This window comes from Gavialis gangeticus, unplaced genomic scaffold, assembly GCF_001723915.1.
Source record: "Gavialis gangeticus isolate Ggan-Ray unplaced genomic scaffold, GavGan_comp1, whole genome shotgun sequence".
NCBI lineage: Eukaryota > Metazoa > Chordata > Crocodylia > Gavialidae > Gavialis > Gavialis gangeticus.
In genome coordinates this window covers 167,856,099-167,870,608 of record NW_017729024.1, presented here as the reverse complement: position 1 = coordinate 167,870,608, position 14,510 = coordinate 167,856,099, and the positions used below count along the sequence as shown (strand labels likewise).

Here is a 14,510-nt window from a genome sequence, read left to right as displayed (position 1 = left end):
ACAAGCCACAGCTCCATCCTGTGCCCTCACCTGTCCTGTGCAGCGACTGCCCCTGCCCCAATCCCCGCCCCACTCCCTCCTTCACCACGTGGGCCTTGATCTGCACCTCCCTATGCCCCTTCCCCACAACAGACTTACCAGGCAGATGCTGCTCTCCAAGCTGCCAGGCTACGTATCAGCAATCAGAGTAGTATCAGCCTAGAGGGCTGGTTAATAATCAGCCATCGGTATCAGCCCAAAACATCTTTATTGGTGCACCCCTAGTTTTAAGTGCTGTGTTGAATACAATGGTTTGTTAGCAGAGAGTTAATTACATTAAGGTTTGTTTTTTTCAAAAAATAATATAAATAAAATGAAATCAGTCAAACTGAGACTAACAGACTCAAGAGCTTTTCTTTAAATTACTAGAGTACTAGTACCACATATGCAAATGAACTCTTTGTATATGAACAGGCTTTCAAAATGTATTGCTTTACTTGTAAAACAGCAAAAATCTGTATTCAACTTCAGTAAGTCATTTCTCCAGCTCCTTGGCACTGGGACAGACTTCAAGAGATCTGAAATTAACTGATCGGAGGCACATAAAGAATCTTGAATCACTCATGTATGATGGATAAGTGTTCCTGTAGTTAAATTATATTGTTTTAAATTATATTCTTGTTTTATGTTTCCAGGTTTTAGAGAGTTTTATGTAGTGTAAAATCGCATGTATTAACCTTCTGCCATCTTTGCCAGACTCATCCCAAAAAAGATATTTATGAGTGAACAGTACATTTCTGACAAGGTAAAAAAACAAAGCAAAACAAGTAATGAAGGAGCACAGTTCCTTCGCAGGGGCTGAGAACAATTCACTAGGGTTAATGGAAGTTGCATGTGTAGACATTCCAATTGTGGAGTTAAAAACAACAACAACAACAACTCTCCCCAAATCCTGACCCCAATGAAGTCAGTGCAAAATTACAGGCACTAGGTCCAGTGAAGCCGTGTCTCAACTTAGGGTAACTTTTTTGAAACTGCCATTACATTTTATGGCTCTTCAGAAATACCTGTGTCCTACTATTTCCCTAGAACTGCAGCATATTCAGCGAATTGTGTCAACATGTATATGATTTAGCCGAATGGTAAATAGAGTTTCTTCCATCAATATTAATGCCACTGTATAAAATAAGCCCTCTCTCACATTCCCTACTGGGATCATTCGTTAGCCTAACAGAATAAAACCGGAAAGCCAAAAGTATAAGTACTGAGATTTGGGAGACAGTATGAGACAGGCCAGGACACCAACACATTTCCAGGATCTGTCACATTATGCTCAGCTAAGGCTATAATCCCTGGATCCTGCTCCATCCACCTACATAGATTATATCCCCGGATCAAGGCCCAAATGTATTTCTGTTTTTGAACTGGGTACAAGCTGCAACATTTGATAGAGTTGCTCTTTGTCAGTATGAGCTGGCTCAGAACTCCCAATTTAAAAGCATTTCCCTCTGCCCCCTCTCCTTCCCAATGCCTTCAGCATAAATTCTCTCCCCCCATGGTCACTGAAAGCAGCCCAACCCCATGCAAAAGGCACTTCAGACCTCAATTATGGCAACATAACAGGATTAAGTGTGGGGGGGGAAATCTATAACCATATTTTAACGCATAAATTCCTTATTGTCGTTTTTAGTTGACAAATATCTATTTCATAGCAAAACAACATCACAGGAACAGCTGGATGGCAGTTTCAAGCTCAAATGAACCAGCAGCACATGCTGACAAGTCATCTCTCTGATTGCCTTTGAATGGCAGCACATGCAGATTTATTCTCTGCTATAAATTAGAACAATTATTTCTCTGTAGTTTACTTTATTTCAGACAGCGAGCCCCACCACTTCTTTGGGGAAAAAAAAAAAAAAAAGGATATCTTCCCTTTCCTTGATGATGAGCTCATTCTGCTCCTCTAGCTGTCTGATCTTCTTCTCGAATGACTCCTGTTCAGCTTTCAGTCGCTCCTCTGTCACTTCCTTTTCCTCACTAACCCTGAAAGGATAAGAGAGAAAGCAAAGGCCCCGTCAGAGCAAAAGAGAGAGAGAAATGCCCTTGACCAGTGCTTCATTGCCGATAGCCGGGGCTTTCAGAGAAAACAGAGCTGTCTCCTAGCCCCACCAGCCACAATCCACTTCCTTCATGTACAAAGGGCATGTTGCTATGTAGTAAAATTTATATGTGACTTTATGCAAGAAATCTTTTCAAGCAGATGAGCTTCACAAGGAAATGTTTATGTGAAGGACCTGCACAGGGATGACAAAATAAAGACCATAACCTGCTGTTACTTTGGCACAAGCTGGGGCCCCGTAACCATAAGGAAGCCTCAATGGGTCCCATATAAGTATTGGGAAGAAGGGTTGGGGGGTGGGGGGGGATGTCTGAACCACTTAGTTCAAACTAAGAGGTGGAGTATTCAAAAGCATGGGGAGGACAAAAAGCCCTCAGCACTTTTCAACTTCTCATTATAAACAGAAAAACAATGCTTTAAATTAAATCCGGCCAATGAAATAGTGTTTAGACACACCAGATTTTCTTCAAGTCTTTTAACATTATATACTGCATAATGCAATTTCACTTTTGGCCTTGGCCCTGGCATCCTACATCTTGCCGCTTGGGATAAATAACTGGACTGCGATTAAAAGATGACAGTGTAAGCAAGGTTTACAATGATAATTTATTTTTCAGTTCAAAAGCAGACTCCAAAGACAAGAATAAAAAGCAAATTATTCTGGCATCATGTAGGCTGAAATCTATTACCCGCAGACTATTCCAAAACAGCTCAGGCTGCACTAAAAATGGGGCTGGGAAGTCTTGGATCTCGGAACACTGTTCATTCAGTGTGGAACGACAGACAGCGCCAGGGATAACGTTCTGCACTCGTATCATTTCTTTTGCTTAAAAGGCAGGTGAGAAAGCCAAGCAGCTGGTCAGCTTTCATTCTTCAGAAGGATCGTATGGGGTAGGTGGTTAAATAGTGGGGACCTTGAAACAAACCAGAAGAGTTAGTCCATCAGATCTGGAGAAATCTGAACTAGGTCACGATGATATAGGCTCCAGCCCATCCTGACACCATGCCTAACATAACCATTACACAGAAAGGGAAGGACTTGGCTGGAAGGGCTGATGCTAACATTCCTGCACTGCTCCAAACCCAGCAGCAGGGAGTCAAGGGAAAGGATCCAAACTTGTACAGGAGGACAAGAATGCTCTGGAGCTCACTATTACCATATTTGCCCAAATACAAGATGACTTTGAATTTATGATGAAAATGTATTATAATTTTCCATGTACAGAATCTAATTATTGTTTCTGGCAGCACAGGGTAGGAATGGCTCTTGGGCTCTCCCTGCACCCAGATCAGGTAGGACACGGTCCTTCCCAACAGCTCTGGTGAGTGGTCCCATACTCAATTCTAGGACAAGGCTTTGTTTTCCCCATGTTCAATAGGGGAAGGGGGAGGAGGGCTCATCTTGGAATTGAGTAAATGCAGTCCTTGATATATATATAAAAAATGACTGGCATCAAAACATGACAGCCACCAAGGGGGTGTGCCCCATTCTCCTGGTTGGGTACAATTCTACACACTGGCAGTGTTCATCAATCCAAGCCCTCAAATACAAAGCCAGATCAAAAGGGAATGCAGGCATAAGTAAGGGAAAGAGCTGCATGACACTGGTTCCACCCCAACTCCCATTAAAATGTAGCCCTATTGCAGTGAATAAGGCAACCCATGGCTTCTTGAAAAGCTGCTTGCCATCCATCCCTGCTCCCACAGAGATCTAAGAGGAGTACCAAGTTCAGATTTGGCATGTTGTAAGCACATTTCTCTTTTCCAAACCTACAACACTCGTGCAAGTATGAGAAGACAGAAAGCTAGGCAATGTTTGGTATGGGAACAAACGAGGAACAGGGGGGAACCAGAAAGCAGGAAGGAAAACCACCATCATACAATGACAAAATTGAGGGGGGAAAACGAAAAAAGAGAGTCAGGAGGTAAAACGAGGCACAACAATTGCTGCCAGGGCTCGTGGAGTCACCTGCTAGTTGCAAGGATGCTGCTCCACTAGAAGGCTGAGAACACCAGATGAAAGCAAAGGGCCATGCTCACAAGTATAAAACCTGGCCAACTTCAGCAAGTGTTTAAACGGCAGACAATCCTGCACAGATTTAACCGCTCCTCCTTCGCCAGAGAGGCCGGGCATCTCTCTAGATTCAGATCTGTCAGTTGTATTGGTCTGCATCACGCTCGCACAGTGCTGCCCTTCGTACTTAAGCGCACAGAGCACAAGAGCTCAGTCACGCTCTCCCATATGCGGCTATGTAGGGCAACATTTCTTAGGCATTAAAAGCAGTGAGCAATTTCATAAGATACATGGCAACATATGCTTATGTATCCCAAAGCAGGAGACAGCCCATAAAGGGCAGATAAGATAGAGAAGACAATTACTCACAGGAGGCTGAAGTTACAGAAAAAATAAAAGAGCTTCGTCAGATTATGTTGGATTTATGTCATGTCTCATACAAGGCTCAGGGGGGGTTTTATATACTTGTCGCATTGCCTTTTGGCAGTAACAAAACAAGCATTTTAGACATATAGGGCAGGACTTTTTTGCAGCCAAAGACTTCGCTTAGTTTATTATATATAGAAAGAAGCTTTTTCACTTGCTTCTCTTCTGACCATGGTAGGAAACTATGCAGGCAACCAGACTAACCGCAAAAGGGCAGAAACCTTTCTACCAGGCCCTCTCTCAGCATGCATGACTTCTTTGTTGCCATTTGTTCATATGGGCAAATGTATTATTACTTGCTGAAACCAAAGACAGCAAACCAATAAAATAATTTCAAGGTTTACTGCCAAACTTGCAATCTGTCTCCTAGCACAATTTATGTTCAATAAACCTTGTGGTACAGGACACACAAAAAAATAAAAACCTTTCTTCAAGACTCACTTTAAATTCATCTCTCATCAGACTATAACTTTGGATGCAACTACTTAAAGTCCTGCATATTGTCTACAAAAGACCTTCCAGAATTTAGAGAGATTTTCAGTGCAGCAGCAAAATCCTTTTAACAATAGTATTCCTCAGGAAATTTCTAAACTCATTAATCCCACTCACTAACAGTGGTGTTTTCCTGAGATCTGCATTAGAGCCACTAATAGGGACTGCATTTTTTACTAATGATTTAGCAGAGGAATCGATAGCAAGATAGTAATTATCGATATTATTGATAGTATTCTGGTTAGTAAAAAGCATAAAGAATGGTGAGAAACTCCTTGCAGCATTTCTGAGGCACTCCACAGCATAATGACAGATGAAATCACACTCAGCAATGCACAGGGGAAGAGTCAAAATATAATTACTTGTTAACACCAACGATGAACAAGATGAGATTGGAAAGGTAGCCCCTAACTCAAATAGCTCTCAACCTGTTAAAAGGAGACCAGAAAGAATGAGTTAGCAAGCTTTTCTTAAATAACAGTTTTACTTGCAACAAACATCCAAAGAAATGAGTTTCAGGGATCAAAATGCAGGAGGAGTAGCTGTCGATTGGTAAACCAAGATGGAGAAAACCATGGGGATCAAAGCAAAGACATGTAAATAACAGATAGGCTGATGGGGTCTGAACTTCGCAAGTCCTTTTAGCAAACTGCAAGTGTTACTCTAAATGTTGCCAATATGCATCATTAAAGGAGCGAAGATTTTCAGGAGCACCAAGACCTTAATTCCCATTTTTTAAAGTGACAGGCGCTATCCTACCTATTAGATGTTTAAGTCGATTTATGCACTTATGTGTGATCCTATTTCACCCTGCTCAAGTTGCTCCCATCTTAGCCTTCAGACTAAATCAGACTGAAATGGAATCATTCAGGCATTTAACAGACAGAATATGATCCGGACCTAAGTCTCACTGACCATTCACAGGACATCAGTACCTAGAGCAGTGGTTCTGAACCATTTTCAGCTTGAGGCACCCTTCAATATAGCCGAAGAAAATGCCAGCTCTTAACTGTTACTTTTTCTTTTTTGACTACAGAAAAATCCTAGAGCAGTAATTGTGTTGCAAATAACTCAGAAAGACCACAACAGATCAGACTGTTCTTCACACTGTGGATCCCTATTTGAAAACTCTGGGCTCATCTTGTGAATCATTTTTGCACACTATGGGCTAACATTGTGTGGCACCTCACAGCACCCTCAAAAGTGTCTCAAATCACCCGGTTTGAGAAATACCAACTAGAGTCTTATTGGAAAATCATGTTCAAAGGCCCTGCTGTGAACACTGGAACAGGTTATTACCCAGAGAGGTGGTAGACTCTCCATCCCTGGAGGTTTTAAGGCCCAGGTAGACAAAGCCTTGGCTAGGATGATGTTGTTGGGGCTGATCCTGCTTTGAGCGAGGGATTGGACTAGATGTGACCTACTGAGGTCCCTTCCAGCCCTCGTTTTCTATGATTTCTACGGCGGATGGATGCTACAAAGACTGAACCATGTGAAGCCTTACCCATGTGTGCAGTATAATTTTTAAGGACTTACCTACACAAAACTGAGACACAAGGTGACAGCACGAGGGAACTGGGGACAGGATGAGGCATAAGCTGCAAAGTAGCCAAGCCCCTCTCTACTTTGATCATTTCAGAAGGGAAGAGCAAGGCTCACAGGCCTCCAAGAAGACTCTTGAGAATGGGCTCAGCTTTGAAAAAGCAGCAAGCTGAGCATCCTCAAATAGGAAGGATGATGGATAGGAAGCTTGAACAGAGCAGGAGGTGAAGCAGGAGGTGGAGGAGGCTCAGAGCCTGGGCGGGGCCCAGCAGGCATAGTGGGAATGGGAGATAAGTAAGAGCACCAAAGAGAAGCTGTTTCTGACCTGCTGAAACAAGCTTTCCTCATTCTGGAAGTCACCCTTACCTCTGATTTGCTGTACTCCAGGAGCTCGGCAATCAAGCCAAGAGGAATTAAAAAAAACAAAACTACCCAACTGCAGGGCAAAATGCTAAACAAACTTAGTGCAGCAGAAGTGAACAGCTGGGAGCAGGAAGACAAAGGCAAAACGGAAAGGCTTGCGCAGCTGAGCTGAAAATAAGATGGCAAAATGCCTGGCACTTCTAGACGATGACACAAACATCATCTCTGGGGCCAGTCTGGCATGACAGATCAGATCATCACCAAATCATTATCAGGAGAGCTGGGCATCTGAAACGCCTGGCACTGGCCACCCCAACAAGTTTTTTTCTGACTCATTTACTACCACAGCACTGGATGGCATAAACAGCTCCACAAAAATCTTTGTGATGTCCCCATACCTAGTGCATCAACCACAGTCATGCTCCCTAGAAGCCAACATTTCTGCACCCCATACACAAATCAAGCCTTATCCCACAGGCTGCTGCAGCAGTAAGACCCAGGATACAGCTACATCACTTGCTGCAGAGGGCTGATAAGCATACAACTTGAGGCCAATTGGTCATCTCTCTCCGCCTCATACAGATTTCCTGCAATCAAAGTTCCTATTCTGTTCCTGGCATCCACAAGTCTGCAGAGGGGCAGAATAAGGCCCCTTTGCAGCCCAACAACACAACCCATGTCCCCTTGAACCAAACAGAGAAGGTAGACCGATGTCTCAGACTTATGCTGTCCCTGCCCCTTATAGGATAGGAATCAGTTCCTCTGGTGGTCCCTGAGCCCACAGCCACAGCTGACTCTCCCCTCTGAGCCCCCCTATCCTTCACTCATTGCCTGTGCATGATCTGCACTAGATATCTTCCTACCCAGGAAAGGCTGTCCTACACCTCAAAAGGCAATGCTTTGGGGACCTATGGGAATGCCCTATTAACCTTTTAAAGTGCATGCAGTAATATGCCTCCAGTTAAATGGAGAAACCTAGCATACAGAATGCTGAAAGTTGTAGGGGGATTAAGGGATGGAAACAGTTGTCTGGACAGGCCCTGCAAAAATACTCTTCCCTTCAGCATCCACCATCTGCCATTGAGAGAAAAAGATCCATCTAGCCCAGCATCCTGTCATCTGACCTAGATCAGGAGTCCATATGTTCTTATGAACATAACCAGGATCTCCATTTAAGACCCTCCTCTTCTCCCCAGTGTTTGATGGCATGTTTTTACCAATGCTCTGCCTTTGACTACAAGTTTATTCAGGGATGAGGAACCAGAGAAGTATCTGAGTGATCACTATGTCTGTCTTACATTCCACCAGTTCAGACCACAGTCAGAGATACTGTAAGCCCTGGGGGGTAAATGTCACCTTCCTCTCTGCCAAGGAAGGAAGAAAAAGTGGGCTCTCAAGATTCCCATATTAGTCATAAAAAGATACTGGGTGCATCTACATGAGACACTTACTGTGGAGTTGCCCAATTAGCTCCACAGGAAAGCATCACTGTCTACACAAGCAGTGTTATTAGACCAGGGTAAACCAATTAACTCTGCCACAGGATAGTACTGCTCAACACAAGCAATATTCTACTATTTACTTTGCCACAACGCACATATACATGGTGACCAGGGTTGGCTGGGGCATGAGGATGCTACAGTGTGAGGCTGCCTGCCGTCTATCCCCACACTGTAGCACCCAAGCACCAGCTAGCCCCACCACAGCACACTGAGCCAGGACAGAGCAACTCCGAGCTGCCAGGCTGACCCCCTCCAGCGACCCTGCCAGCCAGGGCTCCACTACCCTACCTCAATGTGCTGCAATCCCAGGCATACATGTAAAAGCTGTGCCCAGGAGCAATAAACTCCAACTAAGTTTGCACTGCAGTTTGTTCAGGTGCACTAATTGCATGTGCAGATGCACCCACTGCAGCTCTATGCACTTAGGCAGTTGTTAGCATGAAACAGGCAACAGGCCACAAGCCACCCCCACCCACCCCCAATACCTCGTTACTCCTCTGGAAAGAACCAAGATACCTACAATGCCGGTAACAAGCAAGAGGGAGTGAATCGTCTCTGCTGCCCTTGCCATGTTACCACCCATTTCATCACATAGGTTAATAATGACTTCTGGAGTAGTTTGCATGAAAGATAATCTGTAGTGATGCAAACTCAGTGTCTGCCCCCCCTGGGCTCCTAAACCTTGCACACAGCAATGGTGTAACTTGTTCCTATTGTACCTGCTAACTTAGTCCTGCCACCAACATTACTAGGCCAGAAACATCTTGCTGACATTATGAAGATCTCAGAATACTTATGAAAATGTTGAGTTGTTAGACCCACCACTATGCCCTAAACTCTTCCCCTTACCCCAGCCAGCACCAAAAGCAATATAGAAAATTCATCATGATTAATCCCTGCTCAGAAATTCTCCAAAAAGAGTCAGGCTCAGCTGGAATGTAAAAAAGTCATCTGAACCAGGCTTCTGAGGTTTCATCATTACTCACTACGAACAGTGGAACAAGAGGCCCATACAGCACCAAGTAAAGTAAACAGGGTGTTTGATGTACTTCACAATGACAAAAAAAACTGTGTAGATGGTACGAGACAATGGACCAGCTTCACTTAGAACAACAGCTCCTATCTGTGTACCTTAATATATAGAAGACTGCAAACGTCCAAAGATAAAGGAAAGCAATTGTTAGATTTGAAGGTGATGGAGTGCAAAAAACTAAGATTATTTAGTCGTGAAAGGAGGATTAGAGGGGATCCAACTCAGTCCCTTCTTTCAACTCTGTCTCAAAATTCAATTTCAGCAAGTCCCTCACACCTAATAGAATGTCAGCCCTTGAGTCTGCTGTTCTGCTGCAGTGGTTTCCAAGGGCTGTGGGTGGATTTTTTTTCCAAAGGCAGGATATTATCAATGCTAAAACTATTACACCTGGGTTTGAATAAGTTCTGAAAGATAATGCTCTCATGCTATTAGAGAGATGTAGTAGAGTCTGGAAGCACACACAATCACACACACTTTACTCGGGAACAAAACTGCAGTGAAGGAAAGACATTTGATTTTCCAGGTATAAACTAAATTTCAAGAGTCAGGATGAGATGGGTCAATAATCCAAGTTGGTTCAAGGTCTGGTTCAGATAGTCAGTAGGAGTTTTATTACTGTCTTCCCACAGCCAGAAATTTCTCTCTTCCTTGAATCTCTCAAAACAGACAATTATTGACCAAGCAACTATTTCTATCCGTGATCCTGAAATAAACATAAAGGAATTACTCCAAACTACTGTGCCATTTTCACAAAGTCCAGACCTACAAAGGTTCTCTCTGGCACAATCAGCATTATCATCATTTACCAGAAAATAGCCTTCCTGTGAAGTGTAGGCATTCTGATGGTTTTTTCCTACCTGGAAATAGCAAAGAATGTTCCGATGCCTGCAAAAAAAAGCCCATCATCACTCAACAAGGGAAGAAAATTATGGAGACTTTTAAAAGAAGTGATGAGGTGAGAGGTATTAAAAAGTTTAACTTCCCTATTACCCTGCAAAGGACTTTTAATTATATTCAATAAAAATATGATGAGGTTTAAAAATAAAAAGATATCTGAAATAAAATAATAGTGTTCCACTAATTTTACTTTGCAAAATTAATGTTGCTGCACTTTCTATTTTTCTTCAGAGAAATGTCAGGCAGAAATATCAAACTGTCCTCAGGGAAAAATCAGAGCATCTGAGACTTAAAAAGAATCCAGTGTTCAAATGAGTTAGTGCGCTGGTATTCATTTGGGAGCAGTGGATTATGAGGAACAATGTAATATACAGGGTTTTTTTCCTGAGTGTTAGACTATACCCCTATACATCAACAATGGCACCAGTGTCCAGAATAGCTCCAACATTTGACAATTTGTAACCAAGCTTCTGAGCAATTTTATTTTTCATGACAGCCTTAACTAGACACGAAGCAGGATAAGAGCGAGTTATAAGCATGAAGAACTTGGAAAATTACTAAAAAGTACAGCAAAGAAATTGTAGGCTGGCACAAGTTATTAGAAGGCAAAATGGTCCGGGAGATGATGATGACAAGACAAAACATTCCTGCCTGCATGGATGACTTACTATGTGACCTTGAATGTAACACGTACATTGCACCCCAGCCTCCCCGTGTTTGACCAGTGTTGGAAAGCAGACTGCTATCCATGGTTTAGAAAAAAAAGTTATAAAAGTGTTTTTAGAATTTGTAAGGACAATGTTTTTATATGCTAGAATGCACCTCCATATTTTGGAGATTCTTTTTCATCCTGAAAGACCACATGTTCTTTTTTGCTTTTAACATGAAACATTAAAAAAAAAAATCCATCAGTAGCCCACAAATAAAAGATACAATTAGGTAAGGAACCCAAGGTAAATTCCTGCCAAGATCTAGGGATAGGTGTGCTTACTGTTTAATTGAGAAGCAATTACTATTCATTATGAAAATGCTGTGAACATGCTTGGGGCTGTATGCACAGAGACTTGCCCCCAAGAGCTTGGTCACCCAACACATTCTGTTTTCTTAGAAGGGAAGGAGGTGTGCGAGTGTGTAAAGGAGTGTTAAAAACTATAATGGAGAGAGCAACCGACTGTTTCTTTTATCTACCAATCCCCACTATATATAGTTCCCCTTCCTCTTTCCGAGTTCCAATTCTGCTAAAACTTGTTTTATTTTCACTCTTCTTCTTTCCCTGCTCCAACTGATCCAACCTGTAGAGTAAAAGAAGCACAAAGTCTTGATGTTTAGAATTCTAACACTAGGCCCAGACACAGAAGCCTTCATCTATGAACCACAGCAAGAGCCTAGCCTGGGATTTTGCTTATCTCAGTTTTATCCTACTGCTGCAGAAGTATTTGATGCAGAAACAGAGGATCATACAAGTGCTATGCAGCAAGTGCCCCACACAGATTTCAAAGATGTAGGCAGTACAGAAAAGTGTGGGTTTCCTAATATGCCTCTTTCATTTTAAAATGTGTGGTTCATACCACTGATTTTATTTTTCAAGCCTACCCAATATTGGACGGAAAGAAATAGCCCTTTCTAGAGTTTAAAGCTTGCAACATCCTATCCCCACCACCTTTCAGAGAATTACAAAAAAAGAAAAAGACCCCTACACAAGCAACTGAAATTGAACCCTTTATTGTTGTAAGTGGGCAAACTACAAATTAATGCATCCATACTTACTTTTATCAACACCTCTGAACTGCCTCTAAATTGCATTTCCACTTTAAAACTTGCTCAGTTGCTGGCATGAAACTGGTGCCAACCTGGCAAAGCTGGCAATTGCAAAAAAGCAAAGGACAAACCTAAAGTACATTTTTGCACATATAACGAGACATGATATAGCAACTGAAGCCTTGAGCCTTCATGTGGATGAACTCCTGAAATTTGCAGAATTAGGATTTTAGTTTTCATTACTTACTTTTTTGTTCTCCATTTTTGTCAAGGAAGAAGGGAAAGCTACCAAGTCTCCTGCTTGCTCACCCCTCCTCCTTCAACATAATACTTATGTTAAAATAAACACGCAGTTCCAGAACGTGGTTCTACAAGGTTTGGCATTAAACAGAAGACTGGCTCTCAAAACATAATGCATTTTCAGGTGAAGCTTATTCTCACCTGGCAAGTTCCTTAATTAAGTTTGCAATTCGTCTCTTGTCCTCAGGACATAAATCCTTTAAAGAAGCGCTCTTCATTCCTCCCTCATTAGTGACCTGAAAATTAAAATCTGCATTTAAAAACCAGTCATTTATATGAAATAAGTACTTCAGGAGATATTAGAGACCTTTCAAAGATATAGCAATTAGAAATGAGAGCTAGACATATTGAGACTGGAACAAGGGGGATATTTTTAACACAGTCAGGGTAGTTAAACAATTTGGTCCAATTTACCAAGTTTTGTGGTCAGCTCTTCTAAGGAAAGCTATAGTTCAGTCATAGGTTATTGGGCTCCATGCAGTTCCCTAGTGAAATTCAGAGGCCTACAACATGGTGGAGGTCATAACAGATGATTATAATGGGTCCTTGAGATCTGGAAGTCTAGGACTTATTACTTTCACTGTAATTATACCCAAATGGACCACTCAAGTTGAGCAACTGTGTGTGCTAGAAACCTTAAAAAAATATTAAAATAGGCAATCCTTGTTTTAAAGAGCTTGTATACAAGACACACTGAACTACAAGAATGAAACCTAGAGCAATCAGGATGAAGTTAGGATACTTCCTGTTAAATGTTATCATCATCTTATCCATACATAACAAGCCAAGCTGCCTCTCCACTTCGCTACTGCTCATTCTTTTCCATTACATTTAAAACATGCATTTTATTCAACTCCCATCTAGCCGCAGGCTCTAATCTCCATAAACAAGCTTATGGTGAATATGTAATCCTGGATTTTTCTCTTCTTTTGATCAGGTCCACTCCAGTATTTTATTCAAGTGAAGTGGATGTATTTCTTATCAACGTCCACCAGAGGGTACTCCACAGCACAGCATTTAAAAGCCACTTGTTATATTGTTGCTTTTGCTATCATTAGATAGGACTATTTCCATGAAATCCAGATCTGGCCTGTACAACCAGTGATCTGTACAACCAGCAATCAAGCTAATGCCAGACTCAGGCATTCAGATGCTACAGTGCCAAAAGTAAGATAAGAACAGATACGGAAGAGAAGAGATGGAAGCGACAGTTATTTGATCCAAGACTCTAGTAAGATTAAACAGAAATCAAAGTTAAGTGGAAGCAATAGTAATTGTTTATTTTTGGCTAATCAGATCTTATAACCGCTTATGAATGACATTTGTAATAATGTATGTTTCTAGACATATTCAGTCCTTACAACAAGATGTAGTCTAATAGATAGAATAAAAAGTAGCTGCTAAAGGTACAACTTTAACAATAATGGGACTACCCCGTTCCCCAACACCAATTTCCCCCCCAACTCTTTATTAGCACTAATGGGAGTTGCACGTGTACATCAAGGGAAAAATGTGTCCTTCCATTTTTAGCAGGTGTTAAGCCAGTGTCCCAAAGCTAATAATTTTAAAGCAGCTTTTCAAATGGAGACTTTGGAGGTGATCTTACGTAGTGCGGTGTTATTCCATACCCCAAAGCCCCTCAAGTTAAAGCTCTTTGATTTTTATTTGAATATATTTTCTCTGGAAACACCTGGTTGCACACTGCAGGTTCATTGTTAAACTTTTTCCATAATTTTTCAAATCAAGGTATGATTTCACAGTTTCCTCTCTCTCTCTCACACACGCACCCCCACCCCAGCTACATGAGAGAGAGGCAGGGAATTCACACTAGAATTTGACTTATATTTAAGATTGGATGGAAGGGTTTCAGTAGTATGTACCTCAAATCCTAAAACGCTTCAGGTGTCTTGGTTAAAAATGTCTGCAAAAGAAGGCTGTACCCTAGATGTCTGCTGTAAATTCTTTACAAAAGCAGCAGCTGGTGCTTATGTCATCTCTTCCGTTCAGAAACAAAAAAAGAGGCACAACTGGAAGACAAGAGTGCCTTTGGCCCAGAAGAATTTTATACAGGGTAGATTACAGACC

The 14,510-nt window shown here is 41.9% G+C and overlaps 1 protein-coding gene across 2 annotated transcripts in view; it reads right to left on the bottom strand.

Annotated features, from left to right (window-relative positions):
- The window catches only part of KIAA1328 (KIAA1328 ortholog), a 238,998-nt gene that overhangs the window by 215,619 nt on the left and 8,869 nt on the right, over positions 1 to 14,510 (bottom strand). For both annotated transcript variants that reach the window (XM_019518094.1, XM_019518095.1), the window contains exons 4-5: positions 12,567 to 12,661; positions 1,907 to 2,022 (exon numbers count right to left, since the gene is read on the bottom strand). In XM_019518094.1, coding sequence (XP_019373639.1) covers positions 1,907 to 2,022; positions 12,567 to 12,661 — 211 coding nt within the window. The remainder of the gene's footprint in view (positions 1 to 1,906; positions 2,023 to 12,566; positions 12,662 to 14,510) is intronic.